This window comes from Etheostoma cragini, chromosome 6 (genome assembly GCF_013103735.1).
Source record: "Etheostoma cragini isolate CJK2018 chromosome 6, CSU_Ecrag_1.0, whole genome shotgun sequence".
In the NCBI taxonomy this organism is placed as follows: domain Eukaryota; kingdom Metazoa; phylum Chordata; class Actinopteri; order Perciformes; family Percidae; genus Etheostoma; species Etheostoma cragini.
Genome location: NC_048412.1, coordinates 19,747,847 through 19,770,480, shown reverse-complemented (window position 1 = coordinate 19,770,480; position 22,634 = coordinate 19,747,847). Strand labels below are relative to the sequence as shown.

At 40.3% G+C, this 22,634-nt stretch overlaps 1 protein-coding gene across 3 annotated transcripts; it reads right to left on the bottom strand.

Annotated features, from left to right (window-relative positions):
- Nucleotides 1-905: 905 nt before the first annotated feature.
- znf574 (zinc finger protein 574) lies at nucleotides 906-19,313 on the bottom strand. Of its 3 annotated transcripts, none has more exons than XM_034874137.1 (10): nucleotides 19,229-19,313; nucleotides 16,904-17,061; nucleotides 11,595-12,750; nucleotides 11,286-11,494; nucleotides 10,734-10,913; nucleotides 10,454-10,548; nucleotides 5,426-5,520; nucleotides 3,954-4,102; nucleotides 3,378-3,665; nucleotides 906-1,919 (listed from the first exon to the last, which is right to left on the bottom strand). In XM_034874137.1, exons 2-10 carry the CDS (start codon nucleotides 17,057-17,059, stop codon nucleotides 1,320-1,322), a joined length of 2,928 nt encoding a protein of 975 aa, XP_034730028.1. In that variant the 5' UTR covers nucleotides 17,060-17,061; nucleotides 19,229-19,313; the 3' UTR covers nucleotides 906-1,319. The 3 variants fall into 3 exon arrangements, with proteins under 3 accessions (XP_034730028.1, XP_034730030.1, XP_034730029.1); XM_034874139.1 differs by lacking the exon at nucleotides 19,229-19,313 and adding an exon at nucleotides 19,018-19,222; XM_034874138.1 differs by lacking the exon at nucleotides 19,229-19,313 and adding an exon at nucleotides 17,212-17,414.
- Nucleotides 19,314-22,634: the final 3,321 nt, after the last annotated feature.

Genomic DNA, 22,634 nt, shown 5'->3' with positions numbered 1-22,634 from the left:
ATTTCATTACAGGGCTGTTAGTTTGGTGTTTTCAGTTTCAATGTTTGGCAGCAGGTATGGTAAATAGCACTCCCCTAAAATATCCTCCCCTTAAGACTTGCTAGGGAAAATTCCTGTATTTATCAACTGGTTGCTGATTGACTCTCTCAGAAAGGACTGAAGAGCAGCTAGATTCTTGGCACTGGCTTCTTTTTGCTCTTCAGAAGCCCTCTCTCTCCTAATATGCTTCTCACTCTGCGGAAAAGCTGCAATTTCCCCATTTCAGTTCCTCGCACAATCATCAGAATTTCTCCCTCCATGACATGAAAACAAACTAAGACTGAGTGCCTCTGCGTGTGTGTGGTTTCAAACCCCCCTGTCAGCAATCACTGGGTGGGAGACAGCCATAAACTGCGCTTTAGAGGCCTATAATGGGCCACTGCAGCGCTGGCAAAACTTATATCATATTATGCCTCTTCCCATTTAACACAAATAGGATCATTATTTTCTATAACTATACAGAAAGTGCTGGATAATTTCATTGCAATACTTGCCACTGCATAATGCTGTACTTAAAATCATAAATCATAAATCTTGCCGTATCCTTGTTATCATTGTATTTAATTACAGCACAAAACCAATCAATAACATCATGTCTTATTTTTAGTGGAACATTAGTATTGATATACACACACAATTCTAGTTCATTCTGCCTTCCACCAACATCAGTGTACGTGTGACAGAGTGAAACAGAGTGCTTTGAAAAGCTGTACACCGAGCTGAGTGGGTCTGTATATTTCTCAGAAGAACTCATACTGTTTTTCAAAAGGCAGTAGTGGCAATTGACAGCAGGACCTATAAAGTCTATCCCATTGAACGGGATGGTGGCAATACCCTTGTGTCACAAATCGATGGACGCGCAAAAGTGTGAAAGCTGAAGCATTTTATTATAAAGAAAGCAGAAGACATTTAATGGGCCACCACTTGTCTTCCCCTAAAATATAGGGGCCGTAAATACACGTCTGTATACAACTGAGGGTCGATTGTTTTTTAAGACGGTTTGAAAGACTAATTCAATGTACATTCAATTTCATCTGTCTATGAACCTTTGATTTATTACTTTTACACGGTTTGAACAATGTTATTACATTTTCCGCTCAAGACAAGTTGTAAAAAAAAAAAAAAATTGTATTGCTACAGGAATTTTGTTGAAACAGGCTTTGAAGTCTATCAAACTATATAAATTAAATTAGGTAATAACTCCATATGCTTCAATGAGCAAACTTAACTCCAACAGTCTATATCCTCAACTAATCTTTCTCTAGTTTTTAATCTGCCATTTAAACAGTCTCTTCCACAATAAACTCAATGGCATGCTGCGGTGACTGGCTCGTCTCCACCATGGTGATTTCATTTCCATCCATGGTGATTGTGGGAACAGAAATGCCCTGAGCTCCCAGAACAGAGGAGGGCAGGATAACAACCTGTGAGGTGCCGTCAATGCCAGTGAACTGATCCGACGGGATCATGACCGTCTCAGTACCTCCTTCGGCCCCCTGCAGTACATAGATGGTCTGCACTGAGCCAGAACCAATCTCCCCTGTGTTGGCCAGAGAGGAAAGCACCTTGGCCCCCTCCAGCACCTTCTGAACATGGGCAGCCTCAGCTGCATGAGCTTCCTGCTCAGCGTTCTCCACAGGCAGGTCTCCGTGTAGCCGGATGTGTTTATCCAGGTTGGAGCGAGAGCGGAAGGCCGCAGGGCAGTGGTGGCAGGGGTAGGGCTTCTCCCCACTGTGGGTGCGGGCGTGCTCGGTGAGCCGGGCGGCCACGCTGAAACTCTTGCCGCAAATCCAGCAGCAGAAAGGTCGCAGGCCGCTGTGTATGCGCTCGTGGTCCTGCAGATGGGGCAGCTGGCGGAAGCGTTTGCCACATGTGACGCACTGGTTGGCGGGATGGAGGAGAACGGGGAAGTGGACAATGGGAAAATGTAAAACATATTTAAAAAAAAAAAAAAAAAAAAAGATTGTGGCAAAAACAGTGCCATTGCACAAAACTGTGCTGCAATTAATATTTCCTGAGCCCTCTCTTTGTATTTTTCTGCAGACGCAGCACTTCTGGCTGGGGTAGAGGTAGAGCAGAGAGAAAAGGGTATAGGGAAGACAGATACACAGCAATAATAACGACACAAGTGTGTTATAAAGCAACTAACAATTAAGTTAATTATTAGTTAATCTGCCAATTATTTCAATTAGATTTGATTATTTGTTTAGTCTATAAAACATCCGAAAACTGAAATGTCCTAGAGCTTAGGGTGATGTCCTCAAATACCTCAGTTTATCCTCCCAATATTCTAAAGCAATTTAGTTTACTTTCATTGAAGACTAAGTAAACCACAACATTTTATAATTAAGAAGCTGGAACAACAGACTATTTAGCATTTTTGCTTAAATAAAAATGATAAATGACCTAAACAACTGATTATCAGACTATGTGCTAATTAGGATTCTCTTCATCAACTAATCAATTCATTGTTACAGCTCTCCAAGTGTGTATGGGATAGTATAATCAACTGGACAGCGGACACCAGAAAGAAATGTTGGCTCTGCTGTGAAAACATTGTCTCTCTGCTTGCTACCATCTGACAATGCAGACAATGAACTACAACCAGAAACTTGATTAAACCTGAAGTACTACAAAAGAATGACTTTGTTGTGCTCAGTCCAGTATCCCACTGGGGACACTTAGATTGAAACTGTAAAGCCTGTTGTCAGTATCTCTGTCAGATATACTTTAATAAAATTAAATTCCCGTTGAGTTTGCTCTATATATATACTCAGTAAATATAGGCGTTCCTCAAGGATACATACTAGTATTTGATTTAAAATTAAATTCATCACCATGTTTGAGGACCAATGCTCCTTGAACCTCGATCCTTAGCATGCTTTATTGATAAGGCTCAAAGCAAAGCCACAAACATTAAATAGATTTCTATAGTCCGACGTGCTGTGACAGGCTTGGATGGGTCTATAGCTGATGTCCTGCCTCGTCACCAGAGCAACAGAGAGAAAGAGAGAGAGAGAGAGAGAGAGAGAGAGAGAGTCCCAAAATAGTAACAGGCACAGAGGGGAGATGACAGGCCCTAACTCAGCCCTGTCATTAATCACAGGTATACAGGGAGGGAGGAAACACCCACAGGACACACACTGCACAAATGGCAAAAGGGTCCAGAACCGGAGCAATAGCAAGAAGGGGTGTGACAATGGGGGGTGGGGCAATTCTGGATGTCAATTGGAAAAACAGGTGCTAAAGGGTTTGAAAGTCTTATATAAAAGGGACAAATATGATGGCTGAAAGAATTTCCCTTTTCACAGACACACAAACACAACCTTTCTTCTTACCTCGAAGGGCCTCTCATCAGTATGCGTCCTCATGTGAACATTGAAGGTGGAATTGTAGGCAAATTCCTTATGGCAAATCTGACAGCGGAAGCGGGGTCGGTTTTTGGACTTGCCGAGCGTTCCTTGGAAATGGGCCAGCACATGCTCCTCCAGGGTACTGTTGGAGGTAAATCGGCGGCGACAAGGCCTCACTGGGCACTTGAGAGGTGTCTGGCCCGTGTGGGACAACCGATGGAGGTCGAGCCCCTCCTGGGTCATGCAACGGTGGCCGCATAGGTCACATTCAACCTGAGGGAGGAGGGATAAAGCAAGACAAACCATTAAGTATAGAGATGGAGAATGGACAGAAGGGGACTATTAATGAAAAGAGAAAAGGTCGGTGTTTTCATGGTCTGACTGAGACGTAACACAACGTCACTGTTTTGGTCACAACTCTGGACCTTTGTTTGTGCGCGGGGTGCTTGTATCATCCTTGTTAAAAACAAATCTGTCAATTAAGATTTACCTAAATATATTTTTACAGTAGAGAAGTAAAACCTGCTGAAAAAAAAAATATATATTTTCTGTGTTCTCAACCTGTCCTGTGCAACGTCCCCGGCCCTGACCCCGTCCACGACCAGTGTTCTTGTCCTCTTCTGTGGTAGGGCAACGCTGCATGTGGATTTCCAGCACTGACTGGTTCACAAACTGGGATGAACAGTGAAGACACGTTGCTGGCTGCTTGTCTGCAAAGGAACAGTGTCAGGTTTTAGGCAGGTGGTCGTACTCTGTGCCATGCTAATATCTGTGGGGTTTTTTAAGCTTGTTGATTGCTCGCTACAATCTTGTAGTGACAGGTGGAATACATTCAGATGTTTGGTGATTCAGATGTAGTCAGTTTTTCAGGGTCAACAATGGTTGCTTATAATGTGAACACACAAGGTGCGTTTGTACATAATATTGGCATGAGCTTGTGTTGTAATTGCTATTTCATCAATAGGCCTTTTCCCTTGAAAAATTTCCCAGGTTCTATCTTTAAGCTGCTTTTTTGTCCAACCAACAGTCCAAAACCTGAAAATATACAGTTATGTAAAACTAGAAAAAGCTGCAAATGCTAGAAATCGAAAACCCAGAACCAGCAAGTGTTTAACCTTTTTTACTGAAAATGTATTTAAGATTGTCAAAATTGTTGGAGATTATTTCCTGTCAGTCGGCTAATCAATTTAATCCGCTAATCATTTCAGCTCTGATCAGCTGGTACCCTAGTTGTATTTTGGCAAAGCAAACCACACTCTCACTGGGTTGTCCTTGAGAACCTGGCTGGGAAATTGCTGACATTGATGGTTCTGCAGTCACGCCAACATCTTGCTAGCAGATTGCTAACCATCTGTGTCTATTCCTGTGGGGGCGACCCACTCCGCCCCCCATTGGGACCTTCTAATTAAACCTTTAATAAGAACAATCTCAGCCTATGGCCCTGGATTGATCAATAGATCAATTGCTCCAATCGTCTCTCTCAGAGGAGCCACGTACCTCTGACCCCTACTGTACGCCGACTCTTCAAGTTTAACTTATGAGGTGGCTCTGCCTGACTAAGACAAAGAGTCAACATGTCGACCCAATTCATTTACCTTCATCCTTCATTCCAAATGAGACACCAATCAATTGAAAATAATTAAACTAATGCATCAGTGGAACAATGCACATTTAACATGGATGTACGTTGGTAAATAAATAAGATAGGCCACCCTGGCAAGGTGATGGGAGCATTTATCGCCTTTGCAGTAATTCACTGCATGCTGTACTGACATGATACGGACATATCCAATTGGTTCCCATTGCAAGCATGTAAAAAGGCTTGTATCTAATTTCCTGAACTGTTTGCCATATTTGGTCTCATGTAAATGGACACAGTGAAAGTATGTGACACAAAAAGCGGAATTAAAAAAGGATATCCACAGTTCCGATGACTGCTGTATGTTGTTTCTGATGGCTTCAGGTTGCTCCTGCTAACAATAAAAAGAAGAGGGGAGAACAACATTGTCTCAGGCCGAGCCCTCGACTCTCACCTTGGTGGGTGAGTGAGTGAAGGTCCAGGTCTCTCCTCCGTTTAAAGGCCTCTCCACATTCGGTGCATGGGAATGGATGGCTGGTGTGGAGCAGTCTGTTAATACACAAAAACACACATAGTCATAGTACTTTAACCACTTAGCGTACTACTGAAAATTATAAATTTCAAACTTGTTTTACCTGCAAAAAGAAACAAACAGAAAGTCGTTCTAAAAGTTCTCTATAACTAAAGAAAGTACATTACACGCAGTGCCAATGAAATAATACACTCAGGACCTGCCACTAGTCTCCTAAAGGGGTGTGGCAGTGGCGGAACCCAATTAAAACAGATGCAGGAAATTACTACTTTAAGTGGTAATGTGCTTTGAATGACCAATTGTGTTAGAATCACGTGAGTTGCTGTTGCATAGTCAACAAATCCCCGTATTGCCAGGAGAAGCATGCAGACAGTTTCGACTTACATCAGCTGTTTAAGTTTAATTACTAACATTAACTAGCATGTTAGTTTGCAGTAATTAGCCTGTGCCTATGTTATCTCCTAACATACACTATACCTACCCTCGCCGTCTCTGCTGATTGGGAATTATTGAGATTTCTCTTGGCACAGCTACCAGAAGACGCACAACTTTCAGACCGGTTTCCCACGTTGTCAAGCTCAGTTGAAGACTGCGCTGGTAACGCCTAGCCATCACCAGAAAAGTGCTTCTATTTTCCTCCACTGGTTTCCGCCCAGAACAACGGGATCTGTTGGTCCACTTCTTTAACTGTCTATGTACTGTATACAAGCCACAGTGGCGGGTGGTTGTAAAAACATTCCTTGTAATGGATTGGAACACTTTTGTCAAAGAGTGCTGTTGCTAAATAATAATAATCCACAGTGGAGTCGCGTAACAAAACTGCTAATGAATCCCCAACATTTACGGATATTGCTGTTTCGAAATAAAAACATTCAAATACCAAAATAACCAATGGCTTTATCGTAAAGAACTTAAAAGAAATTAAACCGTTTACAGCCGGGGCTTTGACCACACATATTTCCGTCAACTCCAGAATTTTGTCGAGTGGTTTTAAGCGCTAGTCCGCGACAACATGTAAAGCTGAGGTACAGACAAAAGGAAAATTATCGGTAAAAATAAATGTGGCAACATATCCCCGGTGTTAAGAGGCCACGCCGCGGAGTCAGATTCATGGTGAAAACAAAACTTTCTAGATGTTGTGTTCTGTTGTTACTTTGGCCGGGTCATCATCAAAAAAACAAATTACTACATTCATGATTTTGTCCATGTTGACCTTAGTTGCTTCATGTACATTTATTAAAAACTTTTCTTTGTTTAGCTTTTCACAAAGCTAGACGTCTAAACTCTAGGACAAGACTGTTATGTCCAAACAGCTTTGTCAAGGCAGTTTGAGATACATTTTACACAGTGGCCATTGTTAATGACAAATCTTGCTAGATAGGGCTGTACGATTATGGCCAAGATGATAATCATTCAAATCCATGATTTCAACCAAATCAAATTTCATGTAGTCTATTTATAACTTATTTCACATCTATATTGTGCTACAATCCTCTTATGTTGAAGTTGTATGTATGTAGATACATATAGCTGCAACACATGTAAATGAAAATTATCTGAAATAAATAGCCATGGATATATATAAAAAAAACATTTTAAAAAATCTCTGAAAAAGCTCCTTCACTTGTTTTCACCAATAACTGATTAAAAGAGCTAGGTAGAGAGGGAGAGTGTGATGGACTCACAGAGTGACAGCTGGGTCAGCAGAGTTTCACACATCATGTACGTATGAAATATCTGTATCGTCACTGCATTTTTATGAACTATAATATTTTGGCCATGGTCCATCTCTCGTCCAGGTCCAGCCGGCTCCGTCTTACACGCTATTACTCAACAAACTGAAGTTAGTCGCATTCAATAACTTCTTCTGTGTTACCAGCAGAAACACTGGTACAAATACAGGTTTGCCTCTAATGCTTAACAATATACAGCTGTGTTAATAACAGTTAAAACTGTGGACAAATGTATGAAATGTGGACCACCGCTGTGTCTCTCTGTGTTGCTGGGAACAGTCTGAGAGTGAATGGGGGCTGGGTTGCACAGAGAGAAAGAGAAGAGAGAATAGAGGAGCAATACTAACACAGGTATGGCTTTACAGAGGAAATGGGTCGTGTAACGCAGAATTAAACCATGTCTATATGACAACATTGCTTCGTTAGTGGTGAGGCAGCGGATGCGAGGACATTACGTGCACCGGTGCAACCTAGGAAAAATGTTAGTCGCACCGTAGAGCCCCGTGAGCTAACAGACACTAACTAGGACTGGCCACTGCTGTTGTCTGAAAAACAACACAGACGGAACGCAATGTTGCGTTTACTAGTAAACTGGTAGACCTTGTGACCGAGGTATAACTAACTGCTATCTGAATATTCCTCACGTTACTCTATCCTCGGTGAGTGTCTACATCTAGAAACTAAGCTGCGCCTAGTAGGGAACAACTCTGACTGGCACATGAGTGGTTTACAGAGCGGTAGACGGGCTTTGCAACAACAACAAAACGCAAAGCTTTCTATGAATGGAATGACGCATTTAAGATATTGCTCATTTACGCAAATTTGATCGTGGGAAGCCAAAATCGTGATTGTGATCAAAATTTGATTAATTGTGCAACCCTAGTGGCAGAACTTGTTTCATTTGTAGGTGGAAGTTTGATGATTGATTAAACCTAGCGCATCAAAAACAAATCCCATGTGGACTTTTTAATTTAATAATGTAAAATAATAATACCCCAGAAAGCTGGCACCAGGCCCAAGTCCTTTAAGCTCTGCGTTAGTTAGAGTTGCATTCCTCTCATATGATTGGTAGGTGAAATCCATTGACTCAAAAATAAAAACCGCATGCAAGTTCAATATATTTATGTATTTTTCCTCACGGCTGCGTGCCGGAATACTTTAAGCCCTGAGTATGTCCCTTACCGATTAACGTAGTTTAAGATGGCGCATGAATATGGAGCGTCTACCCCAGTTCATACGAATGCAAACATAAAATTTCAAGCCAAAAAGGAATACTTGAAATTGATGGGGCTGGTAAATATTTCTGAAAAAGGACAAGTTTGTGAAAGGGCAAAACACAAATTTTGATAACAAAACAACTAAACACGTTACACACTGGGCCTATTTAGAGGTTGTACCAGAATAGGTTTCCATAGTTTAATTTTCAAAAACCACCACATTTTTGGTGTACTGCACATTGCTGCGGCTCCTCTTTACACCCTGTGTGTTAAGCTCTCCGTTTCGGCTACCGAGTGAGGCAACTCACTTATCCTCACTATTCCATCTTTATTGGGAGTTGCACATGCGCAGTAACTAGGTAAGCACTGCTATGTCATGCTAGCAGCTAGGCAAGCATTATAACGTGTGTTACAAAATGACAAACGTTCATCACGGAAGTCAAGGCTTGACTACAATAGAGCGGTTTGGAGCAGTTTATGAACAGTGTTTTCTCTGGAAGATGGTAAGTCCCTTTGGTGGACTTTGGGCTTTTTCACTTTGTAAACCTCTACCGTGCACAAAAAAAGATATGTAACACAATAAAGCAAAGGGAAAAAGCCAAAACGCATAATATGAGCACTTTAAAAAGTCACAAATGAAAGACATAAAAAACCGTAATAAACAGGGAGAAGTCACTTAATTGTTTTAAGCTGCCACCCTCTGTGTGACTTGTAGGAGGATTACCAGTAAGCATGTGCTCAGCTGTGCTGCAGGTTGTTTAATGGTGCACTGTGTCACTTCTGTTGACGTTGCAAGTAAATTTCAAACAAAACAGAGCAAGCTTGCCCCTCCCCCCATGTTTCCATAACTGTCGGGACTAGCTGACTAACTGTCACTAAGCTGGGCAAATATAAAGGTTATTCAGGGTCCCCTCTTTTCCCACCCAGATGTTATTTAATGAGTAGGATTAATACTTTACGTACAGCATTGGTACTACACGTAGATACACACTGACTAGAACTTAAACAATACATTAATACATTTGTCAATGAAAATGAAATGTACTGTATATGTTAAAATCTTGATAATCACTGAATTATTTGAGACGTTAAAAACAATTGCGGGTTCCATCTTCTCGAATAGGAAGATGCTGCTTTTCCTCATAATCTAAAATATGAAATAGAATGTATTTGTTTAGCTTAAGGTTCATTCTTTACCTTAGAAAAAATAAAACAAATGAGCAAACTTCATCTTCTGATAAAGACTTAGATGCAGTTGAAAACCCTGGAAAAAGCTTAGAATTAGACCTCGAGTTTTGTGCAGTTTTTGGGACAAAAGAATACATCTGAGCCGGTTATTTTATAGACCAAATAATGGCGATTAATTGAAAATGTTATCGTCAGTTTAACTGAAACGTCATAACACTGATTACCTGCTGGTAAAACACATAGTAAAGCCTAAAGCCAATGCTTTAACCTTACAGGCACGGTTTTATTTTACATTCAACGTGCTATAGCCAAAGCTAAATACACATACACAAACAGTATGTCCGCTCCCCTTTGATTAACCAGGCAGGACAGGCCCAGGCTCTTCCCCCATCCTGGTTTGTTATCGTTATCATCTTAAATTTACTGGGCCTCTGTCTGCCAATCATATGTGGCTGAGGCTCAAGGGCACCCAGTCATCTCAGTCAGTGTGCTGGCTACACAGCTTTAAGGTCTTGCTCAGCAGTCAGACACGACTCAGCTACTAAAGCTCCTGGCGAGGGCGAGAAGGTTTATCTAAATCCTGTCCTGGGTTCTGTTAAGAAACGTAATTTTTACGCTGAATGAAATGATTGAATCCTGACAATCTCAAGTCTACATGGGAATCCAGAGGTTTAGAACTAGTTCATGTTAAACATATATGTACAGCATGACATGTAAGTTATAGGTGTTGTAGTCATTTCCACCTACACAAATGCAAATAAAGATGCTGAATAATTGAGATTACTAAATTGTTATTGATGTTGTGTTATTACTTATGATGTTCAAGCTGATCCTCTGTGTTGAACCTTGACGGGCAGTTAGGACAAGAGAAGAGATGAGCCGCTCCCTCATTGTCCAGAGTACACACCTGCATTGAGGGACACCAAAATCAAGGTCAGCAAATTTACACAAATTTTGAAAAGTTTAAAAACTGTGTCAACAAATCAGAATCATTTTCAAGTAACAAATGTTAATATGCTTCATTTAATGTAGCCTTTACTTTTCAAATTTTTTTAGACGTGAGATTTTGAAATTGAAAATGAGAGACTGTACCGGCTTGCGTCCACGCTTGCGCCGAGGCTGTGTTGATGTGTGAATGCGTTGGTGTCTCTTCAGTGTGGCTGCCTGGGAGAAGCTTTTGCAACAAACATCACAGATGAAGGGCTTGTTGTCCGTGTGGCTCATGCTGTGGCGCAGCAGGCTCTGGGAATTAGTGAAGGACTTTGTGCAAACCTTAACAACAACAACAACAACAACAACAACAACCACAATCAGGATCAGTGCCATAGTTGTATTTACAACAGTTTTAAGCACAACTTTTAAGGAAATGAAGTTGCATATGGCTCCATGTGCTCAAACTATAATTTAACAATTTCAATTGTGCAGACACACTGGAGAATCTGTCACACATAATGAGGTTCAGATAGAATCTGCCACATATAATGAGGTTCAGATAGAATCTGCCTCAAACCTTACCTAACACTTCAAAAGCCTTACATCATCTCAACAATGTGTTCTGCATGGCGTAAATGACATTTCCATCACAGGAAATATTCCTGCAGGTTCAACAAAATATCAGTTTTAATAACATTTTAAATTGGGCACCTTGCACGTAAAAAGCTTTTCTCCAGTGTGGCTGTAGACATGAGTGCGGAGGAAGACGCGCCGAGTGAAGGTTTTGCCACAGTAGGGGCAAACGTGGGGTAGTGGTGTGCGTGCCCAATCCTGCAGCAGCTTGGCAGGTGGAGGGTGGTTGGTGTTGTCCGAGTCTGCTGCAGTGCCGGCCTCCAATTCATCTTTGGTGCCTTTGTTTCCTGACAACGAAAAATGGTTCATTAAAGACCAAAAAATTCTGCAACAGATGCCTTATTTCTTTTTCCCCAAATGGCCTTTAAAACAAATACTTTCACTTACCTTTGAGCGCACTAATGCCACTTAGGATCCTGAAAGAGGGTCTGCTTTTCTTAGAAAGGGGTGAACCTGATTCCCTAGCAGATGCAGGTGGGGAAAGCAGCCGCTTTGAGCTCTGTGGGGTATCCTGAGGTTTAGCAGTGACTTCTTCAACCCCAGTTTCAACTCCATCCGCCAACTCTGTCACAGACGTGAAGCGGTGCTGCCGGCGATGGTACAGGTACTGGGTGGTGTTCATGAAGGTCCTTTCACATTGGGGGCAACTATGTAGTGGCTCCTTCAGGCCATGGCACTGCTTACGATGGGTGCCCAGCCCTCCCTCGTCGCTGAAGCTCTCCCCACACTGGGTGCACATAAACAAATCAGGCTGTGTAAAACTGGAGGGGACATTAGTGGTGGAGAGAGTAGTGTCCTGGCCCTGCTCATCAGTCCTGTTGCTCTGAGTACAAACTTCCTCTGACGTCTCTTCGAGATCCACAACAACCTTTTCTTCGCCTTTCTGCCGGTGTTGCTTGCGGTGGTAAAGAAAAAGTGTGGTGTTTAGGAAGCTTTCCCCACACACAGAGCAGCGGTGCAGAGCTTCCTCAAAGCCATGCTGTGTCTTACGGTGGGCCACTAGCTCAGACACCAGGCCAAAGCATGAGCCACAGTCCACACACAGCAATACTGGTTCAGGCTTAGGCTTTTTGTTTGCCCCTCTCCTCCTGGGAGATAAATCCTCTTGATTCGAGGTCGAGGCAGCCACCTCAGAAACCGGAGGATCATAGCTCTGAGCTGAAGAGGTCTCTGCTACTTGCTGCCTCTCTTCCTCTGCTATGAGATCATCCACTGGTACTGGTTGAAGAATTTCACATGTGGTTTCATCTGGATTTGAAGTTGTATGGGAGCTCTGAGTTGAAGCGGTCTCTGCCTCAGGTTGTGAGTCGGGGGGCTTGCTCCCAGAGGCAGACTGCTGACATGTCTCTTCTTTACGGTGTTGCTGCCAAAGGTCCAGGCTCTTGAAAAGTTCATCACAGTCCCCACACTGGTAGAGGATTCTGGGCTGGTCTGATGTTACACTTGCACTAACTGCAGCCTGCTTGAAAACAGGTTGCACGGAGGAGTGTACTGCTTGGACTTGAGTCTGTGGGGCTGCTTTTGATATATTTATTACCTGTTGCTACAAAGACAAGGGACGGAAAAAGATGAAATCAGAGATTATCTTTAATGTTTCACTTGTTTCTGTGTACAAAGGAAATGACTCCTTGTAATACTGTACATTAGCTGAATCAAGTAAATACAATCTGCAGAGTTTTTATTTTATTCTTTCTGGCAGAAGGATAAGAAGTCAATGTTCAGAGGTACTGAGGTCAATTAGATCAGTATGTGTTTAGAGCCAAGGTTCCTCTGAGAGCTCCAGACAGCCATGATAAGGCTTTAGCCTGACCGATAACTACCAAAAGGCCCATAAGGGTCCAATGAGTCACTCCACAGGGTTTTAAATTTGCTCCCTCAATCTATTTGGATGATAAAAACAGAACATCAAGGTCGAGGTTAAAGACGTCTGAAATTGTCTCAATTACGACAGTTCAACATGTCTCACATACTCTAATGATTTATGGGCTTTTGTTTTAACAGTCTAGATCTGTGAATACTGAAGACCACCTACAAATGTGGTCTGGCTAAAACGATACCATTCTGATTGCATTGTTTTTTACAGTGGCTCACCAAAAACTTCTCCCTCACTGAATAAATGCAGCAACCTAGCAATACAGGTTTCATCTTAAAGTAAAGGTGTTTTAAAAAACACACAAGTCTGAACTTGGGATTCTTCTGATAAGTAAAGAGGCAGTTACCATTCTGAATTAAGTGTTTTTTACATTGTGCAAGACAAACTTTAAAGTGGAGCCAGTTTTTAATAAAGATTTTGGTGTTTTTTGCCTCCATGCAATCCCAATGTTGGAATTACCATATAGTTATGATCATTTTGATCAGTGGCCAAATACCTGACAATGTGATCTCCTCCTCCTTAACCTACATGTCAAAAAGTCTCATATCAGTGCTGTTAATTCTTAGTCTAATACATGATTTCCATGTTTATTTTATAGCTCTGTCATTTTTATTATAAAAGTAAGGCTTTTATTCTAATTTGTGAAGGGAGGCTTTCATTATGAAGCTGTAGTTTTTAATAGAATGAATTTGCACCTTTTACAAAAGGCAAACTACAAATTTGATAAAGGCCCGAGGTTTATACATTTGTTGTTTTGTGTTATGATTATTACTAAATGACTGACTGGCTTCTGCGCATAATTTTAATTGGACAAAATACAGCTAGATGACACCGGTACTCAAAATTATTAGGACTGGACTGTGTATTGCTTGGCGGTGTTGAAGTTTGATACCGCAAACAAAGAATACACATTTGCATACAGTGAATGGTACACACAAGTGAGAAGACTCTCCTACAAGGTTTGTCTGCACCCTTCTAGCGACTGACCTTACTAAACAATTGGAAAGGCTAATTTAATGCTATATAAACCTGCCATAATAATTTCTTCTTGCTGCAGAAGAGTACATCAAAGCTCTCGATTTATTTGAATAATGTATTGCACAGGTTGTGGCGTTTATCAGCTGCTTATGTTTTTATTACAACTACTGAAATTAAAAGATGTCCCTTACTATGCAACGCCTCAGATTATTATTACCATTATCAGCACAGCAGGTAGCAAGCCACTAAACTAGTGCACGAAGACTGAGTACATATGTATTTAGAGTCTTAGGGTCTACCAACACATGACCATGCAGTCAACATATAATAATTTTTACAACTAGGAAAAGGATTTAAGCTTTTAGAGAGCAGCCCTAGTGAATTTTATTACCAAATTACTAAATCATAGTTGGAGAGCTTCTAATGGACGCTTGCAGATGCAGCAGATGAGTCATACTTTGGTCCAAAATGAAAATTAGAAGAAGGGGTGAATGTGTTTAGTCAGAGAAAGGTGAAAAGGCAAACCTTGACCTGTTTAGTGGACCGTTTTGTGGAGACATTTCTGCAACATTCTCCTTTAGTGCGTGATCCTCTCACTTCCAGATACAGGAGACAAAAACTAAGTGTCTGTTACACTAAAGCAAATTGGTCTTTGTGTCTTATCCTTATAGTTCCCTGAATTCCATCACTCATCTAAAAATGGGTAGAAAACATTTGTTAAAAGAGCTCTCTGCCTCCATTTCAGATATAAAAAGCCATTGTTTTATAGCAATGTCTCATTATATACACAGAAATGAGGATAATGAGTTGGGATGCTTGCAATAAACCAGCTTAAAGCAAAGTGGGGGTGAGGAAGCCAGAAGGTCGTCAGGTTTTATAGTGTTTCTCCATCTGATTCATCTATGAGAAGGCCAATGAGCAATCCATGAGTCCTGCTGGTGCAATTTGTCTGTCATGAGTGTGTAAAGTCCTCAATGGACATATGTTAACGACTGTAAGGATGGAAGTTCAGACACAGGTTCGGACAGCCATGCACCCTACTGCCAAACCTCAGCAAATGACTGCTTTCAACCCAGAGGGCTTTCTAAAGCTGTTAAAGAAACAAGTGCCAGTTGCACCAAGACCACCAGCTCAATATATCAAAGTTAACTGGAATAACTTGCCCACTTATAAAACTTTCAAACTCTGCAATTCAAATAAACTAATTATTCATTGTTAATGTTGCATCCTTGACCTCAGTCTGGCCTGCGCCCTTTATCACGTCATCCCCCTCTGCTCCCAATTTTTAATCTTTACCCATACTGTGATTTATCAAATGTATGCCCAAAATTAGGGCTGCACGATGGAAAATATCTAAATGCAATTATTTTGACTGATATTGCAATTGTGAAATGATATTGATATTGGAGGGAACAATTGTTTTTTTTTATAACTTATTTTCATTGCAATGTATTAACATTGAAAGCAATTAAAATGAATATAGTGTGATTTTTGCGAGGATCTGTACCAAATAAAAAAACTAATTCTGTAGTCTGTAGGATAGGATTTGTAGGCCGGGACATCTCTGCAGCATCACAACACTTAATTCAGAATGGTTTGACACATATTTTGCCTTTAACAAATATACAATGTTGATATGATTATTGTGCAGCCCTACCCAAAATGCGGTACTTTTTGGCTGTAACATTCATACAACCTGATATATATCATATGTCAGAGTTTATTAAAAATCTACATCATGTTATATATTTTGTAAAACAAAGCCTGATTTTAAAGTCCAACACTCGATAATCAATCCACTTTTAACGCTGCCACACTTTTGTCAGTTACACCTGTTTGCCTCACTAGTGAATTGTAACTCTGATGAAAGACGTGCTAATGTGTTATTTTGCTATTACCATAGACAGAAAGAAGTTACAGGAACAGGAACTAAACAGAGATGAATTAGCACAACTTTCAGGCATTTCTTTCACATCTACAAGTACTTACTTTTTCAATATTATTTATGGTCACGGGTGAATATAACTTATATTATGGTTACCTACTTTTGCATTATTACTTTAATTACATATTCAATTTAATTTTAACGTCACTTAGGATGTTAGCGTACACCTAAATCAAATTTTAATTCACAGCAAACCCATTGAAATGAGTCAGTAAATCTTTGCAAACAACTCAATGTTAAGTGCTCTGATCAAGGTCATCATTACTAGGATGGAGTAGCAGAACATTGTCAATTTATTACTAAACATATACTTGTCACTTCAATATCATTTTCCAGATCTCAGAGTCTTTTATGCAATCACAGTGCTGGTTGTTTCAGGCTACATTTACATTTTTAAGAGGAGTTTTGAGCCAAAAGCAAAACTCTGTCGAACCGTATGAACATTCTTATATACTGGGCATGCGCGTGCCGGGGTAAACAGGAGACAGCATGTATACTCCACTCGTTGCTGGTAGTTACCATGGCAACGTTAATAGCTTAGTCTCAGAAAGCGAGACGTCATGAGCCAATCAGGCGGCAAACACATTGGCATCAGTGTTGCCAAAAGGTCTCTGTTTGCGTATATTGAGACTGCAACACACCCCCACAGATTCCAAACCAAAACGGAATCAGAAGTGATTTTAAATTTCTACGGTTTGGGGGCTTTGAAACACCAAAGCAGTGTGAATGTGAGGTGTAAAACTAGCAAAAAATATTTGTTTTTAATCCAATACGTAGCAACGTAAATGTAGCCTCAGGCCAGACCACCACAAAATGTATGTTTTTCGGTTCTATTCCCAGCTGAAATCAAGATCCTGCAATCAGATGATAAAAAGTGGAAATGGTTGACTGTGTATTTACCCGAGTCTGTAGCAGTGGAATAGTGACAGCGTTGGTTCCAGGTGTTTCTATCTGTTCATCTTCAGCCGTGCATGTCAACTGGTGCTCCAGCACCTCCTCCAGGGTGTTGAACTCCTGGTAGCAAGGGAAGCACATGTAGACTGACGAACTCTCCATGGCTGCCAGGGGATTAGAAATCAAAAACATTTCATAAGGAATGCAGCAATGCAAAACTGATTTGGATAAAGGTGAAACAGTTCACAAAACTCAGCATGCTTAGAATATGAAAGTAATATCACAACGTGAGCCTTGTACAGATGTCTACCCACCAGTACATTACATTTGAAGTTAGGTTGTGAACATTGCCCTCTCCTGATGAAAAGAAGAGCTGGCATTTATTATCAAGACAAGAGCTTGGACACAGTCGCCAGGAGGGCAACTCTGGGGTTGCCAGGATGACTCACCATGAAGCTGAGCCTGGACTAATTGTTATTTTGACCATGCAGTTTGATGCTCAGGTACAGACCCTGCAAAGTCTCTCTGCTATTTCATGGGCCGGGCCAGCAGACACTTTGAAAAAAAAGAACCTTATAAATCGAAGAAACACACTAAAAGACACACATCAACACCTTCTAGTTGATCATTTTAATTGGCAGACAACGCTATGATTTAAAGGACAAAGCTGCCAATATTCCATATTTGTATTATCATAGACAAATCCCAAAAGACCAAAACAATGCTGTTAGTCTGTCTCTTAATTCTTTTTAACTTCCCAGCATGTCTGTGTGAAACCCAGCCACAGGCCCATGTGTTCCTACTATAAATCTTTGAAAATGAATCACACACACACACACACACACACACGTGTATATATATATATATATATATATATATATATATATATATATATATATATATATATATATATATATATATATATATATATATATAAAAATAAAGGCACCTTGTCCAAGGTGGGGGCTGTTTTCAGTTGCAAATTTGGTGATTTAGTGAGTATTTAAAGCAGCAGGACGTGTTAGTGGGACTAACTTATAAATATACTACAGTAACCACATTCATTGTAATGAAGTAACATGTCACTCACTACAATGTCGTGACTTACTGATGTGTTTCAACAGTTTTCGGACAACAAGGAAGGTCTATGAGACTTTATCAGGCATTTGCTACACAGTCAAAAACCTAAGTGAGATAAATTCTTTGTTGGTTTGGTCTTTCCTGGGTCTTCTTTATAGTACAAAAAGAAAGTATATAACCCCCGACATTTAAACAGTTAATTATGGAATAATAATGCACCACTGCACCCTGTAGGGATGATTGTCTAGTGAAGTCTGTGTCTGTTTGAGTCCTTCTTCTCAGCAGAACCTGCACTGTCTGGGTACACATGGCCAGATTCAACATATTTCGCTTGTGCAACATTGCTGCAAACCTCCGTCTGGCAGTAACACTAAACCATTAGATGAGAGGTGGTCTGCATCTGCTTTTACCGATTTACCTGCAAGCACTAATTGTAATTTGCTCTTTACAATGTGCAGTTAATATTTAGCCAGGTGGTAATTTGACTTGATGACATTGTAAATTAGGGTCGCCCCTTAGGATAAATACAGGTTGAATGAATGGACATTTGTCTAAACGCCATGAAAGTTATTCAATGACATACATGACAGGATAACCTAACGCTAGTCATGGTTTGTATTTGTTGCAGGGACAATGTCAGCCCGATATCGACTCAGAAGGGGACACGGGGGACGATAAACAATACCAAATACTCCTAGTTTGTGCAATCGTCGACAAAGAACAATCCTCATGTTAGCTCTTTTGACTCGTTTTGCTTGGGGGTCTGAACCGAACTCGCACGAGAGAGAGCAACTCCATGGTGACTCAAAGCTAACGGTTAGCTAGCAGCAGCGGTGTTATCTCTGACCAGTAACGTTACTGTGTTGCTAACATTCAACGATGGCCATTTTTCTAGCAACATTGCCCCCGGCGTGGTAGCTAGCTGTCTTGCTAGCTCGGAAGCTAATACAACAACCGTCAGAACATTCCTCAATAGCAGGTGCAGAAACCAAATCAGCCACGACTAAACCGCTTTTACCACTTGGACCAGTGGTGCTTACTTTTTAGTACCAAGGAGAAGAAGAAGAAAAGACCGAAGAAGGAGGGCGGGATACGCTTCTTCGGTGGTATAATGGCGGCGACAGACTAAAAGTTAACATTAGCTGTCTCCCCCCCTGTTGAAAACCTCCATACATCAATATCATTGTGAAATATGTCACCGAAAAAGTAGCATTCATATAAAATAAGTAAAATTAATTCAATATAACTCACCGCACTCAGACGTTAACGGTTGAGGAAATAGAACAACAACTTCAGTTTTTTCTGCATGTTAGAAGGCTCGATCTGATTGGTTGTGTAGGTCACTTCATAAACCAATAGTATTCGACTACACATAACACTGGGGGAGTTTGTAGTCCAAAAGCCCGCCAGTATTAAAGAGAGACAGGGTCAGTGCAGTCCAGTTAAATATAGCCTACTGTACTTTACTTGAGTATTTCCCTTTTCTGATACTCTGTACTGTCTTACACTTATCTATATCTGAAAGGGAAATATTGTAAATTTTAGTCCACTACAGTTATCTGACATTTATAGTTGGCCTACTAGTTACGCTGCAGATATAGGCTACTGTATGTCAAACACATAGCCTATAAAATAGCCTAATCCATTCTCATAGATTAGATACATGTACATTTTATACTGTAGGTAAGTAACCTACATGTTACTGATAATAGCGTAGGCCTACTTATATTATGAATCATTTTAGTTCATACCTTCTAGCAGTGTGTGTTGTTGGTATTCAGTACATGCTTATCCTAATAACCGGTATATAAGAAATAGAAGTTTGACAAAACACTCCCAACTCAAGGTCCACTTAATAGCTTTTAGTTTTTACATACTGTAGATTTGAACCATATCACAGGGTCGTTGTCCTTGGATTGGAGTTTTCTTAGTTTTCATGGACACAGATCTGTTGACATCAAAGCTGTTACGTAAACAATTCGATTAGGTATGGAGAGGCGAAGTCCCTTCACTTCTGGCGGACCTCATGGGACTTATTTCTGAAAAAGTATGAACGTAGTAAATGGGGAAAGACAAACTATTTTTTTATCCCGTTTGAATTGGTCCATGGATTACACATATGGTGTTCTTTAATTTAAAGAGAATTTTGCAACTAAACAAAGTCAGCAATTACTGCCTCACATGACTTCAACTTCACCTGAACACACTCAGAGCTTTAATAGATCTACCCTATAGGCTATAACTTTACATTTATCAGATTTACCCTCCTTACATGGGCTTTAGGCAACAGAACTTGCTCATAATATAAACTAGCACACTCCAACATTTTCCAGAATTAAATAGTGCCCTGTTGCACCCCAGTGGTTGATTGAGAAGATGAGCAGCTCCTCCAGGCTGCTTAAGTTGACTCCAAATGGTATTAAAGAGATGGCCGGGCATTCAGCCAAAGGGGCCGGAAGCTCCACAGAAACTGCACAATCTGGCCAACACACCGTAGGTTAACATTATTCAACCGTATCCCCTTGATGACGACTTAGCAGCTATGTCTTTCATTAAAGGCTACGGTTCAGAGACTGTCCCTCCTCCTCTTCTTCATCTGTTGTTGTGTTGTTTTCTCAACATCTCCACCTAATTTAGACCTATGAGCGCAGATGCATGCACTCGCGTGGAAATATCTTTCTTTAATTCGAAGTTAGAAGATACAAGAACTATTTGACATATTAATATAAATATTGATACATAGACACACCTATATTTCCCTCATCATACATATCTGTTTATCATTAAATATCAGGTGATTATATTCCCAATGAAATATTTTTTGGGAGCATTTGCTTCAAAGTCCGCTGTCCCTCAGAGCAATGTCTGGAATGACCCATTTTGCTGAGTATTTCAGTGTGAAACCAGCATGCACATTTGCTTGCTTCCTTCTTTAAATATGGGCCATAATTGACATCTGTTTCACAGAATCAATCACCTTACTAATTGAACAAAACACTGCTATTGATTCAAACATGCCCCTTTGAATTACAGATTCAATTACACAGAATGAGCAAACATGCCCCTTTGAATTACAGATTCAATTACACAGAATGAGCAGCATGCATGTCGTGACTGTCGGGTCTGTTGGTTTTCTATGACTCTACAATACATAATAGTGAATTATTTGCGGTGTAGAAAAATCACTTCTACCAAACAATATGATTTATGAGGTTAGTGATGTTGTTGGACTGCTATTATTTTAATTATATATATGATGAACAAACATAAGTCCCAGGATTTCTTCTGCCTACACAATTACATGCCAAAACATTCTAACTTCCACAAATATTTTGTGAACCAAAAGCTTTCTTCAACAATTATCAATACAAAATGTCTACATAAGACTTGACTTCACGTTTATGCATAGAGACAAAGGACAGTGTCAGGTCAGACAAGGACAAAGCATTCATTCATCTGAGCTGAACTCAAGGGGCAGACTTAAAGGTAACCAAGAGATTTTTGTCAAGCACCGGTCAGCAAAGGTTCTGCTAGAGCCTATAAATATTTTCTGAAAAAGGAGAAAGAAGAAAGTTCACAGACACCCTGAGACTTCATTAAACCCTGCTCTTCTTTTACAGCTGGGAATGGCAGATTCTGGTCTGAATGAAAAACCTGAGACAGATGTGTGGGAGAGGTTTCCTTGGTCCTGATTAAGCGACCGTAAAGATATTCAGCCAGATATGTTTGAGGTATGTGCTGAAATCGAATGAAACCTGAATTCAATGTGATGCTCAGATATATTAAAACAAACTAAGAACATATTAAAAAGAGAGATACGAGTTAGGACATCTGTATAAGTAGGCCTACACAACCACCACAAAATACCAGCATGTTGAGTGTCCGTGAAGCAGCCTCCTTCTGGTCACACAATCAAACTATGAAAGTCCAAAATGTCATCAGTCGAGGTCAAAAACATTTTCACTGACATTTGCAATAGCATGGTTTCCATAACAACCGTTTTGATTTCATCATGCAGAATCTGGTCCCTTCCACAGTTCAGTAATCAGAGCGACTACACTTCAGAGCGTACTGGGAGCGTAATTTCGTTAATCCCTCCACGAAAAGGTTTCATAGCTCAAGTAAATCCTGTGAATTCTACCAGCTTTGTTTATACATTTTTGCACGTAGAACAGTTGGTTATTTATTGTGAGAAAGGCCTTTAAGCAGTTATCCTCATCATCACACTACTCTACATAGCAATGTTTGACTGAAAACAGATTGCATCCCAGTGAAAAGAAGTACTTTTCCTTTACTGAAGTAAAAGTACCACGAGTGAAAATATGTTGCAGTTAAATGCTGTTGTATAAGTGCATTAATAATATCAACTTACATTTACTTGAAAGATCAAAAGTAAATGTATTCATTATGTAGCATCACTACATTGCAATATAGGTACGGGGATAGGTTAACCATTGTATTATTGTAGAATACATTATTGTATAATATATGTATATATTTTATTAGAGCAGTTTTACTTTAGGCACACTTTAGTGGTACTTATGTACTTGTACTAGTAGAATTTTAAATGTAGGGTGTTTACTTGTAATGGAGCTTTTTAATGACATTGAGGCATTGGTACTTTCACTTTCCAAATACTGTAAAGGATCTTATAACC

Coding starts and splice junctions, on each gene's coding strand:
- znf574 (XM_034874137.1), bottom strand. CDS start 17,059: ATGGAGAGTTCGTCAGTCTACATGTGCTTCCCTTGCTACCAGGAGTTC. Junction 12,751..16,903: donor TTCCACTGCTACAGACTCGG/GTAAATACACAG, acceptor TTGTCTTTGTAG/CAACAGGTAATAAATATATC. Junction 1,920..3,377: donor CTGATGAGAGGCCCTTCGAG/GTAAGAAGAAAG, acceptor CCCGCCAACCAG/TGCGTCACATGTGGCAAACG.